Source organism: Vipera ursinii (assembly GCF_947247035.1).
Source record: "Vipera ursinii genome assembly, chromosome: 1".
Taxonomy (NCBI): domain Eukaryota; kingdom Metazoa; phylum Chordata; class Lepidosauria; order Squamata; family Viperidae; genus Vipera; species Vipera ursinii.
The window spans coordinates 63,673,783-63,701,180 of record NC_139512.1 but is presented as its reverse complement, the minus strand read 5'-3'; the positions used below and the strand labels follow the sequence as shown (position 1 = coordinate 63,701,180).

The following is a 27,398-nucleotide window of genomic DNA, read 5'->3' as shown; positions in this document are numbered from 1 at the left end:
ATCTATTTATTTTCTTATAATTTGGTTCTAATTCTTAAAGACAGCAAAATAACTGTAGTGGAACTGTTATTTTTGTAGCCAATGTGTGAATACATGTACTTTATAATTATAAATTAAGATTTCCAATACTGTCATTAACAGGCTGAGAGTAATGTAAAAATAATATTCCAATTTTTATTTTTTTTATTTCTATTCTCTTTATATCATGATCAAAATAACACCAAGACGGCCCATATCTTGCATGGTTACACAGACCATGCATTTGCTCTAAAGAGTTGTAGAGAGAGTGCTATGCTTATACTCCCCTGAATTCTGAATCATTTTTTCAAAATTATTTCTGAAATACTGCACTGAACCAGTGAGTTTACCCTGCAGTTCCATCAGATGCTAGAAGTAATGAAGACTATTTCCTAATTTCACCAACCATCCTGATTGTCCTTGATGCCCTCCAACCTAGTGAAACAATGACTGGGTTTGATGCCCCTTCCATCTGTCATTTAAGCAATCTTCAGTCCTGACATTGTGTCCCCTTCTCAGACAAAGGAAATACCCATATGAATTGAAAGACAGGCATGAAAAGCAAGACTGTGTTCAGCTGTGGAGTAACATTGAAAAGAGGGGAGGACAAGTTTCTCAAAACCTTTGAAAATGACCTCTACTCTATTGGTGCCTAATATCAAAGGATGTTTCCCTCCAAGAAGCAAAACACAATTAAGAATATTTTGATCTTTGACTGATGCAGCAAATGGGGACATGTTTCAATGGAAAAACTGGATTTTTATGCCAAAATAGGTCACCACGATGTAAAAAAGATGTTGGGACTCTAGAAAGAGCACAGAGAAAAGCAACAAAGATGATTAGGGGACTGGAGGCTAAAACATATAAAGAACGGTTGCTGGGATTGGGTATGTCTAGTTTAACGAAGAGAAGAACTAGGGGTGACATGATAGCAGTGTTCCAATATCTCAGGGGCTGTCACAAAGAAGAGGGAGTCAAGCAATTCTCCAAAGCACCTGAAGGCAGGACAGGAAGCAATGGATGGAAACTATCCAAAGAGAGAAGCAACCTACAACTAAGGAGAAATTTCCTGACAGTTAGAACTGCCTCCAGAAGTTGTGAATGCTCCCACATTGGAATTTTTAAAGAAGAGACTGGACAGCCAGGGGGTTGGACTAGATGACCTCCGAGGTCCTTTCCAACTAGTAGTAGCAGTAGTAGTAGTAGTAGTAGTAGTAGTATTGATTATATAGGAGAAAATAAAAGGGACCACCTTCTCTCAATCCATAATAGGAAACATGATACCAGACTAATGTTTGTGTGGCTATCATCTTGCCATTTCATTATTTAACATTATTTAAATGTTACCAATAATCATAATCTCTTTTATCCATTTCTGTGGAATCCCTTAGGACAGGGTGAGACGTCATTTTCTTATGAAGGTAAGAGTTCCTAGGTATAAACCAACTGATGCATCCATAAGTGAAAAAAACCTGCCTTTCTTGCAAAGCTGGGACTTATATAACCACTTATATTTCCCTTGCTAAGCAACACAGTCATAAAGTGTGACGTCACATGAATGCACCACTTAGTGTTGGAAATTCCAACATGGCTGGCCCAACACTGCAAGTTATTAAGCAAGGACATTATAGGGTCACCATTTGTGTCTGCCTGGCAGTTTCTCCATTAACTTTGCTTGCAGGAAGCTGGCAAAGAAGGTTGCAAATGGCAATCAGGTGACCATGGGACAATGCAATGTCAAAATTGCAATCTGGGCACCAAGCACCTGGACTATGATCGTGTGAATGCAGAAGGTTGTGACCGCTGTAACTAGGATCACAACTAACAATGTGCTCAGCACCTTCTTAACTTTGAATGGTCCCTGAGCATGTGGTTGTTAGCCATGTGTTTATGTTGGGCATATAAAACTGCCCCTTAATTCATTGAAGATCCTAAATTATTGCTTGAGCTTTTGCTAAAATCACACAGAAGAAAACACTTGAACAGAGAATCTTATTTGTATGTCATGCATAACTTACCTAGATATGGCAATGCCATTTACAAGAAGAAATTTGAATAGTTCTTGGGCTTTCTCCCTATCTCGAGCTTTCTCTTTGGCTGTCAAAGTGTCATAAGGTACCAACAATGGATGACCACCTCCTCCTGTAGGAAAACCGCAACTTAGTAATACTTACTGCAATAGCAAAATTTCAAAAACAGTCATAGACAATTACTGCCGTGTTTTTGGTATTTTCATATATTTCTATATCAAATGCTGATTAAAATATTTCATTCTTACCTTTATTTTCCAATTCAATTTTCTTCTTTTTTGCCCAAATGTTATGATAGTTTTCTGCTATTACTTCTACCATTCCCTATATCACCAAGAAATTGAGAAACAATAATTTAAAATCTAAATAAATGTGTGCGAAGCCATAGATGATATCATTGCATAGAAATATATATTGCATTATTTGCTGTAATGATATATGTCATTAACATAACTGACTATAAGTATTACATAGAGAAAGGAGGTACATCAATGAAAATATTTGCTTAGGGAGAATTCTTTTCCATATTGCTTTTCCGTGTGCTTGAAGAGATCTAACAAACCTTTATCTGTTACCACAATGAGGATTTCCTTTTTTTCACCCACAGTATCTTCAAACTCCTGAGCAGTTTAGCAATATTATTATTTGGTTAAAGGCAAAAAGCAAAGCTAGTAAGCAATATTCTCAATGGAAGGAGTTAAGAAGTGTACTCTCTCAAAGCTCTATGCTGCAATTAACGTTTTTAAACTTGTTCATAATTTATCTTGGCTTAGAGCTAAGCAGTGAATAACTCCCAAAGGAACAAAGTGGCAGTTCAATTTAAATAAATATAAGTTATGCATTTTCCCCAATTTCACATACTGTATACACTGAAAGGAATCTGGGCTGTCTGTAAATTTTTGCCAGCAAAAATATTTAGGTTCATAGTGGATATGTTATGAAGTTATCTGTTAGGCTTTCCAGTCAGCTCTAGGTAACAAATAAAAAAACACCACCTGACATCATAATGTTATCCCAAGGCTAGACTTAGAAAAAGTCTTTAAGCAGAGCTCATCTACAGAGGAAGCCATCTGTCTCTATCAGTGCCTGGGAGCCACTTCTATCTATCTCAGCCCATCTCCATTTCTATGCTCCATTTACCTTTCGTGAGTCTGGAAATATTGGGAGCTTGTCCCTTTTTTCCTTCTGGTTCCTGCACCTGGGAGGGTGTCAGAATCCATTTATATCACATTTCATAATTGTATAGGTAGAACAACGTGCTATTACTGGGGATTCTGCCATCTCTCTGAGGGGGGGGGAGAGGATGGTTACTAAAGCGATTTTCAAACAACAGGGGATGTTTTAACAGGGGAAGGGAGGGGGACAGACAGATCTGGTTTGTATCTTCATTTACAACTGAAAAGGGAAGCAATAACCATAAAACCAAGGAGAGTTCCCTTTCCCATGGAAGGACCTGACACCTAGCAACTGACGACAGCCTGACCAAATGGATGAGGGGAGGGACTGGAATGGTAATGGTTTATATAGGATTGAAATGTAACTTTTCTCAGATTCCGTCTTGTATTCCCACAATCGATTCCTTCCTAGTAAACATTTTCCTTTTGGACTAAACTTGCATTCAAGAGTTCTTATTTCCTAAGATGTGGATTGAGGTGGGTCCTGACAGTAGACGGAATCTGCTTTAAGAGTCAACCTGGAAGGGAAAACCTTACCGGGGGACTTTGCAACAAATACAAATGTCTGGCGACGAAGCAAGAGAGGAGGGAAGCCCCATGGAGGGGGAGTCTTCCCCCCAAATGGAATCCCAGAGACAATGGGAAGCTGAAGCAGCATATTCCCCCGGGGAAGCGGTGGAGCAGTACGACCGAAAACCCCGGTGGTCGATGGGCGTTGGAAGGAAAAGTGAGTGGGAAAAGGCTTCGGGAGAAAAGACCCTGAGGCGTAGTAACCACCAACCGGAATGGAGGCAAGAGATGGAGAGTTCCCTGCACGCCAGCGAGGAGGAGCGGATCCTGGAAAAGGCCATTGATCTGATGAAAGCAACCCTGAGTTCACTGAGGGAGGAGAGAGCTGAAAATCGCAACCGAGGCAGCGCCTGGGGACGCAACTGGAAAGGTAACGGAGGGGATCCAACACCTGAAACCCCGGGGCCATCCAATGGAACAGGAATTGCTGCCTCAGCAGTACCCACCCCCCCCAGAACCACAGATGGGGACCAGGATGAGGAGCGATACCGGCCACGGTGCAGACAATGCTCCAGCCAAAGACTCCTGCCCCTGGAAGTCAAATTCAAGGGGGAGCCATCATGACTGGGATTTTTCCTAACTCAAGTCCTCAGCTACATGGAAGAGTATGGACGGGACATCCCCAGTGACAAAACACGCATCCGAATTGTGCAATCTGCCCTGGACAGGATGGCTGCAGACTGGGTGGTGAACTTGCATGACTCCAACGCCCCAGAACTCAACGACTTCAACCGATTCATGTCATCTTTGAGGCGACGGTTCGAGGATCCTTTGGCTGACCGTAAGGCCCGGGAGAGAATCAAAATGGTGAGGCAGGGCAGGCGAGCAGTGGCTGATTATACCCAAGAATTCCGAGCCATTGCCAGCAAGCTGAACTGGCCAGAAGACATCCTCCTTAGCCATTTCAAAGACGGTCTGAACTACGACCTGTATGATGCTTGCCTGCCTCGAGGAGACCCACCCCACCTCGACGACTGGTACATCCTGGCGGAGGAAGTGGAAATAGACCTACTGAAGAGACACCGCAGAGGAAAACCATGGGTCCGCCTGCCACCCGAGCAAACACGCGAGGGGGAAAACCCACCAGCCACAGCCAAAAAATCAACAAGTTGCTTCAACTGCGGGAGAGAGGGCCACCGTGCTGCAGAATGTCGTTCAAAAGCCCCCCCACGAAAACCAGAGGCATCATCCTCAAAGAAGCCGGGGAAGCCCCAAGGCAACACAAAAGAATCTTCCATGAAGAGGACAGAGGCTGTAGAGTCCACAATTCCTGCCAGGAACTGGGACTGGACTCCGGCCTGCACCGCAGGGACGGTGGACAACTCGGAAGACAGCTCAGAGGGAGAACCATTGGTAAGTGGACCCCTTCCACCCATACTTAAGACAGTGACTATATTAGCTTCCCCTATGCCTGAAGCAGCCAAAATAAAAGCTCTGATAGACTCTGGGTGCATCCGCTGCCTTATCAGCCCAACGCTGGTGGAGAGATTGAGCATCCCAGTGAGGAGGCTAAAACATCCAATCTCTTTTAGTCAATTAGATGGGACAATAGCAGGGGGAGGACCAGCCACCCTAGCCACTTTACCAATCCACCTATCACTGGGGCCCCATGAGGAGGACATAACGTTTATAGTGGCCCCAGGCATGGAATGCCCAATGATCCTAGGACTGGAATGGCTGAAGAAATGGAACCCCGGGATAAACTGGAGGACAGCAGAACTCAACTGGGGGCAGAAGAACGTAGACTCCAAAAGCACCCCCCCAACCCAGAGGGAGGAGACAGCAGCAGTGGGGAAAGAGAAGGGATTACCAGAGATACCGGAGGAATACAGGGACCTGGCTGAGGTTTTCAGTGAGGAAAGAGCAGATGAGCTTTCCCCCCACCGCCCCACAGACTGCACCATAGAATTCAAACCTGGGGCAAAACTCCCAAAACCCAGGATGTATGCCATGAGCCCAAGGGAAATGGCAGAAATGGAGAGATTCATAAAGAAAAACTTAGAAAGAGGATTTATTGAGCCTGCCAAACCCAAAGTGGCCGCCCCGGTTCTGTTCAGGGAGAAGAAGGATGGGTCCTTTCGTTTGGTTGTGGAATATAGAAATTTGAACACAATTAGTGAATGTAATCTGTACCCCCTTCCCCTAATGAAGGATATGTTATCCCACCTATCGAAAGGAAAGATTTTTACCAAACTAGACCTGAGGGAAGCATACTACCGTATTAGGATTAAGGAAGGAGACGAATGGAAGACTGCATTCAACTGCCCAATGGGGTGCTATCAATTCAAAGTATTGCCATTCGGACTGCAAGGGGCCCCCGCATTCTTTATGCAATTAATTAATGACGTGCTGAGAGAGCACCTATATAAGGGGGTCCTGGTTTACCTCGATGACATCCTTATCTTCACAGAAACCAAAGAGGAACATATCAAACTAGTCAGAGCAGTCCTGAAGAAGTTGCGAGCTGCCCACTTATATGCTAAATTATCGAAGTGTGAATTCCACTGGGATATCACATATCTCCAGAGGGCATCGAAATGGACCCTGAGAAGGTCAGGGCAGTACTAGAGTGGGCACCCCCCCCGCACACGGAAGCAATTGCAAAGTTTCCTGGGGTTTGCAAACTTCTACCGCCAATTCATCCCCGCATTTGGCCAAATAGCCATGCCCCTCACAAATTTGTTGAAAACGAAGGGGGGGTCACCCGTGAAACCCAGCCAGCCTCTGAAATGGTCAATGGAATGTCAAGCAGCATTTGAGAGGCTAAAGAGACTTTTTTCTGCTGAACCTGTCCTAAAACACCCAGATCCCGACAAACCTTTTGTAATACAGGCAGATGCGAGTGATGTAGCGGTAGGAGCTGTACTAGTACAAGAAAATGATGGGGGGACATTGCAACCATGCACATACACATCCAGAAAACTCACAGAAACATAACAACGCTGGCCAATATGGGAAAAAGAGGCATTCTCGTTGAGGTGGGCATTACTAACATGGCGCCAATTTTTAGAAGGAAATAAAATACCTTTCCAGGTCTGGACAGACCACAAAAATTTGGAAGCACTAAAAACGCCCAGGAAGCTCACTCCTAAGCAAGCCCGCTGGTCCCAACATTTTCACCGATTCAATTTCACTCTCAAACACTTACCGGGGGGAAAGAACTTCCTTGTAGATGCATTATCCCGCATGCCCCAATATAACAGCACAAGAGTTACTGACTTTAAACCACTTGTACCGGAACAACAACTGGCAGCACCAGTCACCACCAGGGCACAAGAAAAAATGAAGCCGAAGGTAGATAGCCAAACTGGAATAGAATTCAGGAAATCTTTGGAAAGTGATGAATGGTTCCAGAAAAATAAACATGTGTGCACAATTAAAGATGGACTGCCGTGGGTGGGGGAGAAGCTATATATACCTGCCACACAGAGAATCAATTTCATGCAACTGTGCCATGATACAAAATCAGCAGGACACTTTGGCTTTGTAAAAACCTTACACTTAACTAAAAGGCAATTTTGGTGGCCATCTATGAAAAAGGACATAGAAAGCTATGTGGGTAGCTGTCAAATTTGCGCGATGGCCAAAAGACTGCAAGGGAAACCGCCAGGTCTGTTACAACCGGTGGCAAACCCCTCAGTCCCATGGAAAGAAATAGCCATGGATTTTATTGTAGAGCTGCCAGAAAGTAATGGAAACACCGTAGTCTGGACTGTCACAGATCTGTTCTCTAAGCAAGTACACTTCATACCTTGCCAAAAAATCCCGACTGCAAAAGCATTAGCATATTTACAGCATATTTACAGATTGCACGGGGTACCACAACGCATCATATCTGACAGAGGGGTGCAATTTACGTCGGCATTTTGGAAAGAATTTTTATCCCTCTTAGGAACCACCCAAGGACTGTCATCTAGTCACCATCCTCAGACAGACGGAGCTTCTGAAAGACTTAATAATATACTTGAACAATATCTGAGATGCTATATTAATTTTCAGCAGTCCGACTGGACGGACCTACTGCCTTTTGCAGAAGTAGCATATAATAATGCAGTCCACTCAAGCACAGGTTACACTCCTTTTCAAGTAGCTACAGGCCAGAGTTTCAACCCAATACCAGAACTAACCCCAAAAGAACCGGTTATCCCTGATCTGAAGGAATGGATTGCTCAATTACAAAATACATGGCCAATCGTTAGGAAAGCGTTGGAAGATGCCAGAAAAGCATACAAGACACAGGCAGACAAAAAAAGAACCGATCCCACACCATTTAGGGTAGGAGAGATGGTATATTTATCCACAAAATACCTGAAATCACTCCAACCCTGTAAAAAACTAGGACCAAAATATATTGGACCCTTTCCAATTAAAAGAATCATAAACCCAGTAACAGTTGAATTAGAACTACCCAAAAATCTTAGACGAATACACCCAACCTTCCACTGCAGTCTATTAAAGAGAGAACAACAATCTCCACTACGAGAAAAAAATCCCACCACCACCACCCCCCATCATGGTGGAAGGAGAACAACATTTTGAAGTGAAAGAAATCTTAGATTCCAGAAAACACCATGGAACGATACAATATTTAGTGGCATGGAAACACCTCCCCTCCTCAGAAAACGAGTGGGTTAACAAACTCCATGTTAAAGCACCTAAGTTGCTTAAGAGGTTTCATACAGAATATCCAAACAAACCAGGCTAACATTTATATGTTTTCTTTCCCCACAGATGGACTCATCTTTTTTCTGAAAGGAGAGCCGAATGTCAGAATCCATTTATATCACATTTCATAATTGTATAGGTAGAACAATGTGCTATTACTGGGGATTCTGCCATCTCTCCGAGGGGGGGGGGGAGAGGATGGTTACTAAAGCGATTTTCAAACAACAGGGGATGTTTTAACGGGGGAAGGGAGGGGGACACACAGATCTGGTTTGTATCTTCATTTACAACTGAAAAGGGAAGCAATAACCATAAAACCAAGGAGAGTTCCCTTTCCCATGGAAGGACCTGACACCTAGCAACTGACGACAGCCTGACCAAATGGATGAGGGGAGGGACTGGAATGGGAATGGTTTATATAGGATTGAAATGTAACTTTTCTCAGATTCCGTCTTGTATTCCCACAATCGATTCCTTCCTAGTAAACATTTTCCTTTTGGACTAAACTTGCATCCAAGAGTTCTTATTTCCTAAGATGTGGATTGAGGTGGGTCCTGACAGAGGGTGGATTTCTCTTCTTCTATCACTATCTATGCAACTTTATCAAAAAGTCCCTGACCACTCAACCCAATATTAGCACAACTACCACAAACCCTACAAAGAATTATGCTGCCATACATCAACAGTATCTCAGGAAACCACCAATAGACTACTACAACCACATGGAATCAGCAAAACACACAAGCCAACTAAAGCCTTTCAAAACAACCTAAGCAGACCAAAAGACCCAACAACCCCTGAAGAAAAAAAAAACATGAGCCATCCACAACATACAATGTAAGGACTGCAACAACCACTATATAGGACAAACAGGCGGAAGACTGGAAGAAAGTATCCACAAGCACCAACTAGCAGTCAGAAGACATGAGGAAAAATCTTTGATTTCACAACTTATAGACAGATGTAACCATAGTTTCAATTGGGCACATGTGACCATCCTAAACCAATCAAGAAAGTGCCAAAGAAGCCATCAGCAAACAGCTCAGCCAAAGAATTTCTAAGACCATCCCCACCAACATTGACAGACAAGCCACTAGAATATAAACTGACAGCAAACTGCACTCCTTACTAGCACTGATGATTGTAATGTATGTAAATATGTATGTATAAATGTTATTAACCAGTTAAACCCGTTAAACTCTATGAGGTAACTCCTCTGACAGGAGAACATGCGGGAACTTTGACAGCTGTCAAAGTTCCCCGCCAGAGCGCAGGCGCAGCCATCTGACAGCTCGCGGCTGTCATAACACAGAAGCCGTCTTACCACGTGGAGAGAAGAGCTGTCAAAGACGCGACGGCGGTGATTGGACTACAAGACGAGGCGCCAAAAGACAAGAACCTGATTGGTCTAACCTGACAGCAGCCGGCTATAAAAGCCGAACAAGTTGTACCGTTCTTTGCCTTGTTCTAAATAAATCCCAGTTAGTTAACCTGTCGTCCCTGCGTGGTCCTTCAGCCACTTCAATGATGTTACCTAGTTTGGGTAATGAAATGTCTAAAAGAAAACAAGTAAGCTCAGAGAGCATCAAGGACCCTTCTATCACATCTTCAACCAAAACGAGAATTTCATTCTTTTGAGTCACTGTCTTTTTTCTCTCTCTACATAGAACACTAGGACAGCACATAGTTCTATCTTATCTTCTACTTCATTAGGAACTCCTCACATTTTAAAAGTCTCCTTTCTTCTCTCAGCATTTCAGAAATCTCCCTTCTTCACTCAAGGCAGCTGGAAGAGTCACTTCTACCTTGTCAAGAGCTTCCTCAATTTCAAAACTCATCTCATACATTCAACCAGACTATAAGTGTTTCACATTTTTCTCTACATTTCATTTTCTACAAAGTGTTGAACATTTCAAGACAAACCTGGAGTTCTCTGGAAAGTACAACATTTGAAAGATCAAGAGGTGCTGGGCTGTAGCCATTCCCCTGTTGTCAAAAGAAGACAAATTGGCTGTTATTGTTCATTCTTGAGATGACTTTCATGTTGAATTAAAGCAACTGGAGGAAATTTAGAAATGCATGATTTTGTATCTAATTTTAAACAATAAAGTTATAAGCAGAATGTTCTTTTTATTATGTTTCAGACAATGTGAAGAGTTTTGGACTTCATCGCCTTAGCAATTGCCATGCATTAAAAACTATACAGTTCACAATCCTTCTAGATTCTTTGGCAGAACATGATCATGATTGTTCTTCTATTGTGTAGAAGCATGGCCAATGACTTAAATGATAAAGAGAGCAGAATCCAAATTGTAGATTTATGGAAAGTATGTTGAATATGCATAAAATGAGACAATTTTCTATGAATGGTCAATGATATGGAAACTGAATACCATTTTTTTAAAAAAGAAATATTTAGGACATAAGATATGCAAAAAAAGATAAATTACAATGAAAAATTAAAGAAAAATAGCAATGGAAGGTAATGCGTATCTTCACTGGATAATCTATATTAAATGTTTGGCAAAAAATATAATGTCCTTGTTTTGACAATAATATTAGAAGAGCAGTAAATACTGATGGTCACCGAATTCCAGCAGGATGCAATGCTAAAAGAAGTATTAAACAATTAAATTTATTAAAATGGTTCTGTACACCTAATAGCAATTATTATAAAATTACTCCCAAGGTTAATATTTTCAGTCTTTCTCTGCATGTGGTAGGAGTTTTAGAAGCAGTGATACACCACTCCCTATCTCTTCATGTTAGTATTTTTCATAAATAAATCATGCAATATTTACTGTGAACAAATGTTCCTGAATTATCTCCATTTAAATAAACTATTTCCTTTTTGCTGAAACACAGTATAGTTTGCTGTACTACATTTGTGCTATTTAGCTGTGAAAAGATCTATTTCTGCATGTGGTATGTAGACATTTGCAATTTCATGTCAATGTATTAATATAGACATTGCAACAAACAGAATATAAGAAACTAATGTTCTGAGAGTCCATTTAAGTGTCGTGGTATGACGGGCGCAAGAAGATGTGCTCCATCTTCTGGGTTTGTTTTTGCCCCATTGGGGACCCTAAAAAGGGTCAAAAATCACCCTGCAGAGGCGACGAAGGAGGGGACCCTTGTTAATCATGGAGGGGTGTCAGCCCCTCCATTTGACCCAAGGAAGCCCTCCAAGCCAGCGGGGGAAAGACTGGTTACACTTCTGTGGCTAATCAGAAGCTGCTGACAACTGAAGAAAATAAGCACTAAGAAGCAACTCTTGAGCAACGTGGGTGGAACTGGGTAAGACTATATCCTCTCTTTATGATTTTAAGACTTTTTCCTGGAAAAACCGCCCAAAGCAAAGAATCCCCCCCCCCAATGAGAGAGGGAAGGGGAATTTCCACCCCATTCCCGCAGGAAAAGAAAAGCAGCAAACTAATTACTTGGGGGAAAACAGAGAAAATTATAAGATTATTTTGGAACCAATACAGATATATAGCTTTGAAATTTGGGGACTAAAAGTATTTTTGAGACTATTTTAGAAAAGAGACTTTAAAAGTTTGTTTGGATTTAAAAAGCTGGAAGATGGTGCTAATGACATCTAGTGGAGAACTATGGCACTACAATTTATTATTAAAGGAACTTGGCTTGAAGCCCAGACTCGGATAAGACTTTGGTTGTCCTTGGAAACTTTCACTTTTGAAGACTGTAGTTGGGAAAAGGGAAAAAAACCCCTCTTGGGCTGCTTCTTTGTTGTTCCTGGAAACTTTCATTTTTGCAGTCTGCAGCTGGGGAAAGAGGAAAAAAGATTCTTGGGCTGCTTATTTGTGTTGGGGACCCTATTGGACTATAAAGACTACACACAAAAACAAAATGAGTGTTCCATACTTAACACCTGTCTCCGAAGCTCCCAGCTCGATATACCAACAAGAAAATGTTAATGAATCTCAGAAAGAAATTCTTTCTATGAATTGTTTTATTTCATGATGAAATTAAAAATAATTGTTTTATTTCATGATGAGACTAAAAATAACATAAATGAGATAAAAGAACAATTTTATAATCTAAACTTACAAATCCAGACTATGAGAAGGAACTAGTAACCCAGAAAACAGAAGGAAAATAAGAAGAAATGGATAAGAAGAGATGGAGGACCTAAAGGAAGGAATTAACAGACAGATACAGACAAATGAAAAATTAGAAGATGCAGTGATAACACCGGAAATGGAAAAGATATCTTATTTGTCAAGATCTCAGAACACATTTGAGAATAAGGAAGAAGAGCTGATCAGATGGATGATAAAGCTGTTAGGAGAAATGCTGAATATTAACAAACAAGAAATGAAAAGAAAAACTGAAGGAGAAAAATGGAGTCTGTTTAATGAATATAAATGGGTTGAGCGTTCCTCCAAAAATACTTCAATCAAATTCTCTTCCTCATTCCAAGCAATATATACAAAAACAGAGGAAGAGTTACTTGATGATTCAAATGTACTGACCTGGAAAGTTATTTTGCAAAGGAAGAAAGCTAGAGTAAGACTGAAGAAAACAGAAGTTTTGACCATTAGATGGGATATTATATTATTAAACAGATGTTTGAATATGGTTAAGAAAATAGTTAACTATTAGAAATAAAAGTATTATTATAATTAGAAGGATAGGATTTGTAACTAGAATATTATATTTTGTTATGAGATGGGAAACATGAAAATTCTAAAAGTGTTTGAATAAGGGAAGCTTTGGGTTACCCAAATATAATTTACTATGAGAAAATTATAAGCGATAGAGATACTTTGAACATTGATGGGAAATTAAAATTTTAATAAAAGCGGGGAAAACAGGATATTGATTGAGCAAATGGATTTTAAGTGACTCCGGGTGATTTGTAAAGATACAAATTCAATATAATAACAATAAGAGCCAATACCCTCCCGAAGTCAATAGGTTAATTTCTGGGGCACCAAGAGAAAAAGTTTGTTCATATATTTTGCTATTCTGAATCCATGCTAAATATTTATATAATAAAGCAAAATTTACAGTGCTAGTCTTTATCATTTGATTTCTGCTAATTCAATGTCTAACTTCATAACTGAAGGTAAAGGAGTGTTGATTAGATTTAAGAAGTTATTTTAGAAATGAACTCTAGCCATAGCAATGGCGCTTAGACTTATATACCGCTTCACAGTGCTTTACAGTTCTCTCTAAGGGGTTTACAGAATGAGCATATTGCCCCCACAGCATTTTGTCCTCATTTTACCAATCTCAGAAGGATGGAAGGCTGAGTTAACCTTTGAGCCAGTCAAGACAGAACTCCTGGCAGTCGACAGAATTAGCCTGCAATACTGCATTCTAACTGCTGCACCACCAAGGGGCTAATAAGATAAAGAACTGTTGAAATGTTCATTGCAGGGATTTCACCTTAATGTTTTTGGTGCTCTCCTAACATGCCCAGAGATCTTATCACAAGAGTCTTAGAGACGTTTAGCATACAGTTGCAGTAGTAGGAGTTATTTTCTTCTGCAACTTTGCAGAGTTCCAACTAGTCATTAAATATATCAAAGGCATAAACCTGGTGGAGCCAATGCATTTCTCTTTCAGTAGAAAGAGATGGTGAAAGTGATTGTTTAGGAACATCTGGTAGACATCTAGTAGGCCACATATTCTCCATCTATATTTACCAGATATTCCTTCCTAGAGTTGCTTGTTGTATACTACCCTGACTGTACAAAGACAAATCCATGAAAGAAAAAGCTGAAGGTAAAACAACTTCTTCTCTGAAGAAATGTAACATTGGTTTAGAAAACATCAGCATACAGCATACAGAGGGAAAAATAATATTCTAAGTCACTGATATTCTTTTAATCATTGTTATTGAGTTGAACAAGCAAATACTGATTCATATGAATTCATAAAGCTATCAGAAATGGATTCTTGCTGTTCTAAAATGCTGCAAAATGTGATAAACTTTCACTGAATTATCTACTTTAGATGAATTGAAATTAGGTATGTATTTTTTCTAAGTATGAAGAACTATGAATTTAACGTATTTTGGGCAGTTTAAAAGACTGGATAATAAAACTCCTTCCCCCCCCAAAAAAGTAAAAAATAAAAAATAAAGAATAAAAGTAGCATTAGTTCTGAAGAAACATAAAAGTTTACATTTCACTTTTATCTTACCTGACTAGATTGTGATATGCTACGGAGCTTTTCATTTTCACGTTGCTGAGTCATATTTTCTCCTTCCTTGTTTCTTTCAAGACTCCATCCCATTGCTAACATGGTTTTTAGAGATTCTCTGGCAGGCCATCGATAGATTTCCTTTTCCTTTAAAGAGAATATTATGTTTCCTGTAGAAAACAAATCTAAAATATTTTCCCCCAGGAATAAACACGCAAGTTTGCAGTCAGCTGATTCTGTCTGTCTGTCTGTCTGTCGGTCTGTCTGTCTGTCTGTCTGTCTGTCTGTCTGTCTGTCTGTCTGTCTCTCTCTCTCTCTCTCTCTCTCTCTCTCTCTCACACACACACACACACACACACACACACCCCTTGTGTTCCATGAGCCAGAGTTTTCTGAAGACTCAGGGGAACATTTCCACACGACCTCAAAGCTGTTTTGGAGATATCAGTTCCCATACTGGCTACTGACAATCTTGGGAAATGAATATGTCTAACATTCTCTCAAGTTCAGATTCTTTTTCTTTAAAATTCTGCACGAAAGCTTTTATGCATATTTTTATAAGCACAGAAATACAAACATGTTTTTTTTATGCATTTCCCTTTGGCATATGGATGTTCACAAGATACTTTTTAAAAATGTTATGTACTATAATGTAAGCATTTTTGTATGTATTATGGATTTGAAAAACAGCGCTGCAATATCAAGGAAAATGAAAACTGGAAGATAATTGTATTCTAATTCCAGGAATATAAATTATGTCACTTCATGTTAAAGTATGAACCAAATTAATATCATTGGCAATAAAAAAGAATACAAAAATATAGTTTAGTTTATAGTTATAGTTTAGTCAATTAGTCATTTTACATTTTCAGATTTTTATTTCCATTGAAAAATAAATGGAACATTGATGGACATTAATGCAAACTGTATCCAACATTTGCCTGGGAAACACATTTAAATTTATCTTCATTACCTTTTCAGTCAAGGTTTTGAAAGGTCTTATTAAAGGATGTGTCTTTGTATTTTCATCAAGTAAAGGAGCATATTTCCATCCACAATTACTCTGGAAATAAATATTCACACTGCATAATTAATTCCAGGAATTAATTGTCTGGAATAGTCATAAGATATAGTCATAAGTCATAGTCATAAGATTCAAGGTGCTGGTAATGGTTTTCAAAGCCCTACATGGCATGGGTCTGGAGTACCTTAGGAATCACCTGCTGCCAGCGTCAACGTCCCTCCGTCCAGTGCGCTCCCACAGAGAGGGCCTCCTAAGGGTGCCGCCATTCGGAGAATGCCGTCTGGTGGCTCCCAGAGGGAGGGCGTTCTCTGTGAGCGCGCCTGACCTATGAAACCGTTTACCGGTTGAGCTCCAGATGGCTCCCGACCTTCGCTCCTTCCGACGTGACCATAAAACATATCTATTTAAGCAATCCGGTCTGGTCTGACGGGTTCTGTTTTAATTATTGTTTTAAGATAACTATTTGTGCATTCTGTTATTTATGTTCACTGTTCACCGCCCTGAGTCCTTAGGGAGAAGGGCGGTATACAAATCAAATAAATAAATAAATAAAATAAAATAATGGTCATCAACATACAATGCCTTTTTAATAAGTAGGAAAAGACAAGTGTTTGCTGGCCTGTGCATGACTGGAAAAAACCCATAAACGTCTGACGATAATGGCTTCATAGAAAAAGAAGCTCTCATCGGTATTATACAGATCACATGGGCAGGTAGATAATCTCATTATACATAAAACTGGAAAGCAAAATCATCACTCAGGTGGATTGTTACAAAATTCCATCCCAACATTATCCTTTGATTTATACATCAATAAGTGGGGAGATTCCTATGAATTCCTTCTAATTCCTGTCTTGTTATAAGCAAACATTATTTTTACTGGCTTACTTGTGCTTTCTGGGAGTCTGTTCTGTGTTTTCTACATGGCTCACAATAATGAAAAATGACTAATCAAAGCAAGCAAATAGGATGGAAAAGGGACTTGCAAGAGTGACAGAGATAGGCTGAAAAACAGGTATGCAACATGGAATTTGACATTTCTGTACTGGACACAAGAGAAGAAAAACAGTACATGATTGCACTTATGACAGTAGCAACACAGGTAGGGCAGGCAGAAAGCACAAGAATTAATCAGCCCTTTAAGGACAATTCAATTCTGCTGTACTTGAAAAATAGAAATCCTTTATGTACATGAAAATTCAGAGATCACTCTTTGATGAAAAGAGTATTTCAAAACACTGTATAACTTTGCTGAAAGGGCAATTAAGGCAACAATAAACAATTGAGAAAAATAAAACCACAAACTAGATTTTTATTTGAATAATATCTATGTTGATTTGGTGAGAATAGTAACGGACAGCTGACTTCTTCCTCAGCCCATATTCATTAAAATGCACACAAAGATTTTTTACAAACTATAGACAATTAGAGCTGTCAATGTGGGTCAAAAACTTTATATAGTCAGGACATTTATTTATTTGTTCATTTATTTATTTAATTTCCCACATTTAATAATACTAATACTAATACTAATAATAATTTGGAAGGGACCTTGGAGGTCATCTAGTCCAACCCCCTGCTCAGGCAGGAAACCCTATACCAATGATGGCAAACCTTTTAGAGACCGAGTGCCCAAACTGCGACCCAAAACTCACTTGTGTATCGTCGGGTGCCAGGTGGGAGTGGCCCGTTGGGTGGGTGTATCTTATTGGGTGGGTCTGGCCCATTTGGGTGGGTGTGGCTGCGGTGTTAATGGCAGACTGGGTGGGACTAAAAAGTTCAATCAAATAATTCCAACTTTGTGAGATCTTTTTTTTTCCCCGCGAGAAGTTGAAATTGACTGATTGAACAATTTTTTTTTGCACAAGGTGGCGGAGGCCTAAAGCGAAAAGGTTTTATAAAAGCCAGCTGAAGGCCTAGGACTGGGGCAACGGCATGCATGCCCATAGAGAGGGCTCTGCGTGCCACCTGTGGCAAGCATCCCATAGGTTCGCCATTAGGGTTAGGGTTAGGTCACCATGAACTCAGACAGCCAAATGGACATCGCCAACAAACTTGGAATACTTGGGTATGGTTAGGAGGGCACTGACTTTTCTAGCCTACCCTATTTATGTTTCCTGGTAAAATACATGGAAAAATCCCATTGGAGGAAAATTCCACTTAGGGTTAGGGTTAGGTCACCATGAACTCATAGAGGAAAATGGACATCGTCAACAAATTTGGAATACTTGGGTATGGTTAGGAGGGCACTAACTTTTCTAGCCTGCCATATCTATGTTTCCTGGTAAAATACATGGTAAAATCCCATTGGAGGAAAATTCTACTTAGGGTTAGGTCACCATGAACTCATAAAGCAAAATGGACATTGCCAGCAAATCGCCATCACTGTTATAGTCCTTATTCCTTCTTCCAAATGTGGTGCAAATTTGACTTCCATTTCCCGTCCCTGCTCTTAAGTCATCTAATTATTTAAAAATTGTGTGTAAGTCAAAATTGCTTCCAATTGCTATAACTGAAATGTGTATGTTCTAATGCAGGGGTCTTCAAACTTGGCCCTTTTATGACTTATGGACTTCAACTCCCAGAATTCCTCAGCCAGGCACGCTGGCTGAGAAATTCTGGGAGTTGGTCCACAAGTCATAAAAGGGCCAGGTTTGAAGACCCCTGTTCTAAGGTAATGACAATTTATAGTAAGTTTCAAAGCTGTCAGGAAACCCACAGGTGTGAGGAAGGAAAAAAAGACTGTGGAAAGACCTTGCGACAAATATATGCTGTGCTATAGTCTCAGAACCATGGAGACAAATTGAATATACTTCTAAAATACATTTTGAGTGGTGGCTGTTCTTTTCTGGCAATTGTTAGAACTATAATAATTCATACCTTGTCACAGGCCCATTTTTCATGAGTATGTTCAGCATATTTGTTGACAATAAACTCCAACTTTTCAGGGAGTATAAAACTAATAATCAGAAAAAGAGAATACATTATATTTAACTTATTTCAGTTAGGTTACAGTTCATACCATTCTTTTCCAAAACAAAAAGAACAATCTATAAAAATGAATATATGAGAAGGGAAGTTTAAATCATGTTGCCTTCACTATTTGAAATTATGTTTTGTCATTACAATTCTGTTTACAATTTATCGTCTATCTATGTATCTATGTATCTATGTATCTATCTATCTATCTATCTATCTATCATCTATCTATCTATCTATCTATCTATCTATCTATCTATCTATCTATCTATCTATCTATCTATCAAATAGATTTATATAGCTGTCTAACAAAATGGAGAAAGCGCAATGCCCACCTTTTGGAACATCTTACCCTCTAAGGCAGAGGTGGAGAAAAATGGCCCCTTTATGACTTGTGGACTTCAACTCCCAGAATTCTTAAGCCAGCATGGGTGGCTCAGAAATTCTGGGAGTTGAAATCCACAAGTCATAAAAGAGCCATAGTTCCCCATCCTTGCAGTCTAAGGCAGGGGTGTCAAACTGCCGGCCCATGGGCCAGATGCATCATGCCAAAACCACACCCACCCCATTGCAGGCAATGAGAAAAAAGTTGCAATACGTTGCAACATGTCACATGACGTTGTGAGTTTGACACCCCGGTCTAAGGCAATATCTGCCCCCACCCTCCTTTCCTTCCACACGAGCCTAAAGACCTGGCTCTGCTGTTTGGCCTGGGGACCAAATGGGGCAGTTCCACGCTGGAGTGACTGGTGGATTGATGGCACACTCCCCCTTCATCCTCTCTTGCACTCTGCTATCCACCTAGCCATATTTTTATTTATCAAATAGATGCATTTTTATTGTGTTGTTTTTCATTGTTTATTTTATTGTTCTATTATTTTATTTCTGTTTACAATCCTTTCATTTTCTTCCTTTGTATTATTATAGGCTATTAGAGTAGCCCCATGCTGAGACAGGGGCCAAATAAATTTAACAAATAATAATACATTTAACAAATAAAGTGACTCCAGGCATATTACACCATTACAAACTTCGCACTAGCATAAACTTGATTAATAGAGATGTGACTATGTATTAATATTAATTGCTAGTTATATAGTGTGACTTACATTAAGACGCTGGAAGATAAATGTTTTTAAGCTGCATTTTGCAATTACTGTTCTATTCCAGTTTAAAGGTGGTGATCTAGAGTCCTCCAATTTTTTTGAATTACAATCTACAAACCCTTGCCTTTGAGCATTCTAGCAAGGGACTGATGGGAGTTGGACTCCAAATAATAGTCTTGTCTTGCTCTAGATTTATATTTATACCACAATCATCACCCATCAACTGATCAGTTAGTACACATACTTCAGAGGAAAAACAGAATGTACATAACTCAGTAGATGTTACATTCTTTTAATAAGTCAGTGTATTTCTTAGTAGCGCTAAATAACCAAACAGGAATCACTTTTAAAAGTAAAGATGTTATGACTCACTTCACTGTGCTGATAGGTTTGGGATCAAAATTTCCTTCAGCATCCACTGACATCTGCTTTTCTAAAAATGAGGTAATTCGAGTGTCTAAATAATCTGGTGGCAAAGCACCAGCTATTGCACTTAAACAAGGCAAGGCCATTCGGAAGAGCTCTGGATCATACTTCTGCAGGAGAGATAGGAACTGGTTGGAAAGTCCAATAAAAAAACATGCAAAGTGTTAGTTAAGGCAAAAAAGCCCTGTAGAAGCAGCATTAGTAGATGCTGACAGTAAATGGAGAAGCACTTTTTAGAAAAGAAAGAAAAATAAGAATGTGTGTGCATCTTTCTCTTGTCTGTTACAATAGGTTGAATCAGACAAAACCTCTTCTGGTACAATCTTCTGCAGGTGAGTGAAACATGGGTGTGTTAGCTTTTCCTATCAGTCTAAGGTACTACAATATTACACAATATTGTTTTCAACCTCTAATGAAAGGCCAAAATAAAGATAGTAGAAAATTGTATGCTTTCGTAGGAGCGGCATCTGATCTAACAATGCCCAGCAGGTATCTGACATAGTAAAGGAGAAGTGCTATTATCTAACTTCTTATTTAAATCACTATGTTCTCATAGATTGTGTATGCGATATAAACAGGACATTTTTTTCTAGGTATATTTGTTTTCAGCTTATATTGGTGTATGTGTATTCAAGCAATGCCTTTTAATTTGAAGTTTTACGGTATGTTTACCTTATGAGAGAGGGAATCAAATATTCCCCAGAATAGTTTTTCAGTCAAATGTAATTCTTCTTCTGCTGCTGTTCCATAATTGCCCCATCCTGAAGACAAGCAATAATATTTCCAGCTTTGCTCATAGTGATTTGTTAGAAGCTGTATATATCAGAAAAATACATATAAAACCTATTAAACTGAATATCAATATGTATTCATATGATATAATGCAGATTATGACCTTTTATTCTTTATGTAACAAATCTAGTATGCTGTTAGCTGCGAAGTCGTGTCTGACCCATCGCGACCCTATGGACAATGTTCCTTCAGGCCTTCCTGTCCTCTACCATCTTCTGGAGTCCATTTAAGCTCATGCCTACTGCTTCAGTGACTCCATCCAGCCACCTCGTTCTCTGTCGTCCCCTTCTTCTATTGCCCTCAATCTTTCCCAGCATTAGGCTCTTCTCCAGTGAGTCCTTCCTTTTCATTAGGTGGCCAAAGTATTTGAGTTTTAGCTTCAGGATCTGGCCTTCTAAAGAGCAGTCAGGGTTGATCTCCTCTAGGACTGACCAGTTTGATCGCCTTGCAGTCCAAGGGACTCGCATGAGTCTTCTCTAGTATTCATTTATACAAATAATGTACTTATTACTGAATATACATGGAAAAACATTTGAAATATTGCCTTTCAATGTATTTTCTAAAACATAAAGGAGGGTAATACTTGGATTTAAAATAAACTATAGATATCAACACTTTCTGGAAAATAATATAACCCAACTGTTGCTATCAGTTAGGAAAAAAGATTTTGTTGGCAAATCAGATATCTCTTTTTTCTTTATATGCATGTAACATTTGATCCACAGAGAGAAGGAAACCAATGGAATTTTTGTTGTGAAAATATGAATTTAAGCGTTTTCAACTGAAGTTTGTACATTCAAAATTTGTCTCAGTAAAATCCTCTTGCAGATAATACATATGCTCATCTCAGGCAAAACATCAATTTTTAAGCAGCAGCATCCCTACTACAGCAATCTATCTTATGTTCTACGCTCTACAGTTCAGAAGAATCTCCCAATCTTTTTCATTCAGAGGACTCTGAACGTTATACGTCAAAAACTTCAGTGAATGGAAGAACTGTCCAATAATGCAAACCCTCATTGGAGCTAGCAAAATATATGGATTTTGAAAGGGAAAAATCGAATAAAATACATAGTAATGGTGTGGAAGTCAGTTGAACTGTGCCTATATCTGACAGAATGACTCTTTGATGTTTGGTTCCCTCTATGGCAGGGGTGTCAAACTGTTGGCTCGCAGGCTGGATGCGTCATGGTGAAACCACGCCCACCCCATTTGCTGGCAATGGAAAAAAAGTCGTGGCACGTCACGTGACGTTGAGAGTTTGACACCCCTGCTCTATGGAAATCAGTCAACATTGGTCATATACAGCCATGTGATCCAGATTGGCTTACATGGTTCACAGATATAACATTCAGCAAAACCAGCTGCATAATAAAATTCAAAGTGATTTCCACTAAAATAAATCTTTCATAACCATATACACACCCATTCCCATAATTCCAATTACAAAAAAAGCAAGCAAGCAATTAGCCTACAAAGCACTGCTGAACTGTTAACAGCCTGATTGACAGTTATGTGAAACAGTCCAGACCTCCAGGGTCAGGTTATTTCATAACAGTAGGAAAGCCACTGATCTTTTCTGGGTTCCAACTCAAATAATTTTGGGGCATGATTAAGGCATTTCACCCTGGATTAAATACACAGAAGGGGAGATTCAAACTGAAGGAGATAGTTTGAAAGTAACTGGAAGCCAAGTTGTAGAGGTTTAAAACCAGCACTTTGAACACTATCTGGAACTTTGCAATGCAGGACTCACAAATCTAGTGTCACATGCCTGAACTGACTCTCAGCTGTTAAGACAATAACCCAACGCTTTTTGCACCAATTGCAGCTTCCAAGTAGCTTTCAAATTTAACCCCATATAAAGTACAGTGCAGTAGTTTGAGGTGATCAAGATTTCTGTCACTATTGTCTTGGCATCCTGCTTCAGAAATGGATGCAAGTGAAGCACCAGCCAAAGCTGGGCAAAGGTTTTGGCCGCAGCCTTCACCTGCTGGACAAGCAATAGCTGTGAGCCCAAGACATCTCCAAGTTACAGACTTGCTTCTTCAGAGTGTGCGATCCCTTACAGAGTTAATGAAGGAGAAAATCTTGTGACAGATGATTTCTAACTCCTTACTCTGGATTTACTGAGAGCCGCATTGTTTACAGCTTATAGTTACTTTCCTAACTAATATAAGGGCTGGTGAGGCAGTAAGTAATGATTCTTAACCCCAACCAAATGATTATATAAGAGCCGTGGTGGCGCAGTGGTTAGAATGCAGTGTTGCAGGCTACTTCTGCTGACTGCCAGCTGCTAGCAATTCGGCAGTTCAAGTCTTAGCGGCTCAAGGTTGACTCAGCCTTCCATCCTTCTGAGGTCAATGGCCCAGATTATTGAGGACAATATTCTGACTGTAAACCACTTAGAGAAGGCTGTAAAGCAGTATATAAGTCTAAGTGCTGTTGCTATTGCTGACTAGATTCCTGGTGCTCAAGGCTGAGAAAAGAATGACCAAAAGCCCACTGATTCAAGAAGGTGGGACGAAAATGCTTTGAATTAAAACCTTGGAATATTTGTGTGAGGGGAAAGAGCGAAAGAAAAAAAAAAGGATTGTTATGTTCTGAAATAGAGCTTCTGCATGTTTGATTTCTTTGTCTAAATAAAAAGAACTTTTCTAGTAGTATTGAATTTGTAATGACTCTGATGTGCTCCACTTTCTGAATATAAGATTTAATTTGTGGAGAAAAGAGATTAATAGCCATTCCTTGACAGCAAATGAATTGAACTGCAGTGGATTGGCAGAGCCAACTTTACTTCAGGAGATGGGGAATGGGGAAGAACAGGGTAAAGGCACTCACAATACACAAATATTTGATGCCAGAGCAGAAATAAAAACACTGACCTTTAATGGCATTTTACAGTATTCATTAAGTAAAGGTACATCAAAAACTAATCGTCGTAGAAGTTGTTGTAGCATCGAAGGCCGTAAGTGGCTATAATTAAAAAAAGAAGTTCACAGTAATTTCAATCTTTTTAATGAATATGCAAGACATTTACAGGGTCAGCTGAAATGCAAGACATTTAATACAAATGCTTGGTTAAAAAAAAGGCTGTTTAAAAAAAAATCACTTCATCAAAAAGGCAGAATTCAGAGAACTTTATTAGACCATATATAATGCAAATATCTTTTTAGATCTTTATTATTAAGCAAGCAAAAAGTGATGACTGATCTTATACCATATAATTTCACCATATCCTTACCCACACCTCCCGTGGCCCCTAAAGCTGAGAATTTTCTTGAAAGAAAAATATGGCTCCTAATTATGAAAAATAATACCAATCTTTTATATTCTAGGATGACTAGGATAATTTAATATTTATAGACTGCAATATTGTTGGATAATGATATTATAGCAAAGTGTGAAATATCAGGAATCTAGATTGGAAATCCCATCTATTTTTCAAAATCATTGTTTTATTTAAAAAATGCTCAATTGATGCTCAGTTAACTGATATTGCTTTTAAATCAAACACATAGAAAGAATGGATGTGTAAATTGGAGAAAAACTATTGTTTTTTTCACTCCCAAAGTGCAACTTCTGCACTTAATAGATTTCTTGAAGGTGATGGAATATGCTACTTTATTTAAGGATGAATATGTGTTATTTAAAGCTAACTTGGTTCATACTCTGTAGTGTAGACAAAGTGAATTAAACCTGCCTTGTTCCCTTATAGATGGGTAGCCTCCTCTTGTACTCTCTTTGCTGACACAAATTTTGTTCTAAGTTTCTTTATAGGTTACTCCTTCCCTCGCCCAATGAATGTCACATACTGTAAATTATATTAGAGACATTATTTCCGCAAGAAATAGAAGAAGATTGTATGTCAATACTTACTGGCAGATAGCAAGCAAGCATTCTTCAATTGTGTCTCTTTGTGCTTTTGTAAGAGAGCGCCCTTTGGACAGACGATATATTGTGTGAAGAGCGGAATCAATCAGAGAGATGTAATGCTCAGATCCCAAAAAGAGAGAAGCACACCGTGTGAGTAATGGGAACACAGCTGTGCAAATATATCTATTTAGAGCAAGAGCTGTCTCGGTGGTACTTAGAGAAATCTGCATAAAAGATACACATTAATACAGTTACTACCTGATTAATATATGTCCTGTTTTATTAATGAATACTTCAAGCATAATTCTTCTCAGAGGGCCACACAATAACTTAAGACCTTCAGGCCAGATACATGAATGCATGTTGACAAAAGTTCTTGCCTTTCTTATTTTTATAGTTTGGGAAAAACACAGATGTCAATGAACTTCCAGAATAAACTACAGAGCTAGAGGGTTGTTGGCTTGATGTAGGAGACAGCCCTACATCATCAAAACTAAAATGTGTATTTTGTATCAGTCTTTCCTTTTTTCCTGAAAAAGATGTTCTTACAGCCTGAAATGTTTTAGGTATCCATAACGCTGTCAAGAATATCGGAAGCTGCTTCTTTAACATCTTTCTTATTTCTTTTTTTAGATTCTTTTTCTATTTTCTTTTTTTCATTACTTACTATTTTTTTTACTATCTGTATTTTCTCTTCTGGTTTTTACTTTTCTATATATTACAACATGCAGATATTCTATCCACAGAGCAGTCTACTGTAGCTCAAAACCAAAAAAACAACTCTATTTCTTCCTTCATTCTTTTATTTCATCCTGCATTTAATCTTTATTGTATCTAGTGATTCAACTCTGTCTCTGTCTGTCTGTCTGTCATCATGTGTGTGATGTCATTCCAATCATGTCTGATTCTGAGCAGCACATAGACATGCCAGCAGTAACAAGATGAAAATATAACATTATAAATGTAATAACATAATAAAATTGTAACATAATAGGTTACATCCTGCAGGTTATAAACACTCATTATGTTCCTGGATTAGGGCCTGGGAGGTTAGTTTGGGCCCATAAGAAGTTGGGGTTTTTTTATATATAATTTTTGCTTTGGGTATTACCTACAGCAGCCATTTAAATGTGCATATTATGGGTTGAGGGTTGATATACTGTTGTTTACTTTTGTTGATTGATTGATTAAATTTATATACTGCTCATCTCATTGATTAGATGACTGGGCAGCTTACAAGGAGTAAAAGATAAATATAAAAACAATTAAAATTAAGAAGAGTTATATAAAACTGACAGTTAGAACAATTAACCAGTGGAACAACCTGCCTCCAGAAGTGGTGAATGCTCCAACACTGGAAGTTTTTAAGAAGAGACTGGACAGCCATTTGCCTGAAATGGTATAGGGTTTCCTGCCTGAGCAGGGGGTTGGACTAGATGACCTCCAAGGTCCCTTCCAACTTATTATTATTATTATTATTATTATTATTATTATTATTATTATTATTATTATTATTATTATTATTCACTAAAATAAGTGATCAGACAGCATAGGGGTGAGATCTTCCTTGTACCCTGTCAATCACCTCCAGCAGAGAGAATCCCCTTCAGGGTCCCAAGCCAACTGGCAATACTAGATTTTAATGCCCTTTCAGAAGGCCAACAGGGTGGGAACAGTTCTCACCTCTGCTGGCTGAAAGAACATTAGAAAGACCCCAGGATAGGTTCAAGTGTACGTCACGTACAATGAGTTTTGAAGCCTGATAATTTCAGTACATTTTTGTTTAGCTAGGGCACAATTTTTGTAGTTACAGATTTTATGGTTGTTATGGGGTTTTTATTTTATTTTATTCTTAAACCACTAATCGTTTATTACAATTAATGGTCTGACAAAAGAGAGGCAGATGGATGGATAGCCAGCCTCTCAGTTGTCCTATCATCACTTACATATTTACCTTGGCCTGAGTAAGATCTTTAAAGAGTGGAGTTTGGTTTCAGTGTTAACTATCTTCTTTATCACTGTTTACTAATGCTTTGTTTCATTAATGTTTTTGGTAAGCCTTGAGTAGTTTAAAATAAATATTACAACAGTCTAATTACAGAAAATAAAATTATAGTACTTAGCTAAATTCCAATACTATCATGAAGCAAATCTGAACACAGTTAGAGAATAATAGCATACAATACTCAGCTGTATCCAGTGAAGCACATGCCCTTAAATCTGGTAAAAATCCAACTTCCAGAAGGTGAAGGAGGAAGCTTTGGTCCTTTATACCATAGACACGATCTAGAAAAAGCACCATGGGTGCTTTGTGGTCAGGACAGAATGTTGCAGACATATTTGGCTCAGTGACTGTTCCATCTGACAAAAAAAGAGCCCTTATTTCAGTACAAATATTGCTCCACATTATTCAGTTTAGCCTTATACAGTTTCTATCCGCAAACACATGAAAATGCAAGGCTGGTCTGATAGTCACTTATTCAAGGCTGTCATTATTTCAACATTCACTTCCTTTGACTTTAGAGAAACCAAAGGCCAAAATACAGAAATCTAAATTCAA

At 39.0% G+C, this 27,398-nt stretch overlaps 1 protein-coding gene across 1 annotated transcript in view; it reads right to left on the bottom strand.

The window, feature by feature from the left end:
* RYR3 (ryanodine receptor 3) overlaps positions 1-27,398 on the bottom strand; it is a gene marked incomplete at both ends in the record, with an annotated part of 317,059 nt that overhangs the window by 104,648 nt on the left and 185,013 nt on the right. The window contains 11 exons of the mRNA XM_083354752.1: positions 2,037-2,160; positions 2,297-2,372; positions 10,382-10,444; positions 14,636-14,782; positions 15,609-15,698; positions 18,540-18,618; positions 20,117-20,280; positions 20,843-20,983; positions 23,848-23,938; positions 24,842-25,062; positions 26,976-27,199. Coding sequence (XP_083210878.1) covers positions 2,037-2,160; positions 2,297-2,372; positions 10,382-10,444; positions 14,636-14,782; positions 15,609-15,698; positions 18,540-18,618; positions 20,117-20,280; positions 20,843-20,983; positions 23,848-23,938; positions 24,842-25,062; positions 26,976-27,199 — 1,420 coding nt within the window. The remainder of the gene's footprint in view (positions 1-2,036; positions 2,161-2,296; positions 2,373-10,381; positions 10,445-14,635; positions 14,783-15,608; positions 15,699-18,539; positions 18,619-20,116; positions 20,281-20,842; positions 20,984-23,847; positions 23,939-24,841; positions 25,063-26,975; positions 27,200-27,398) is intronic.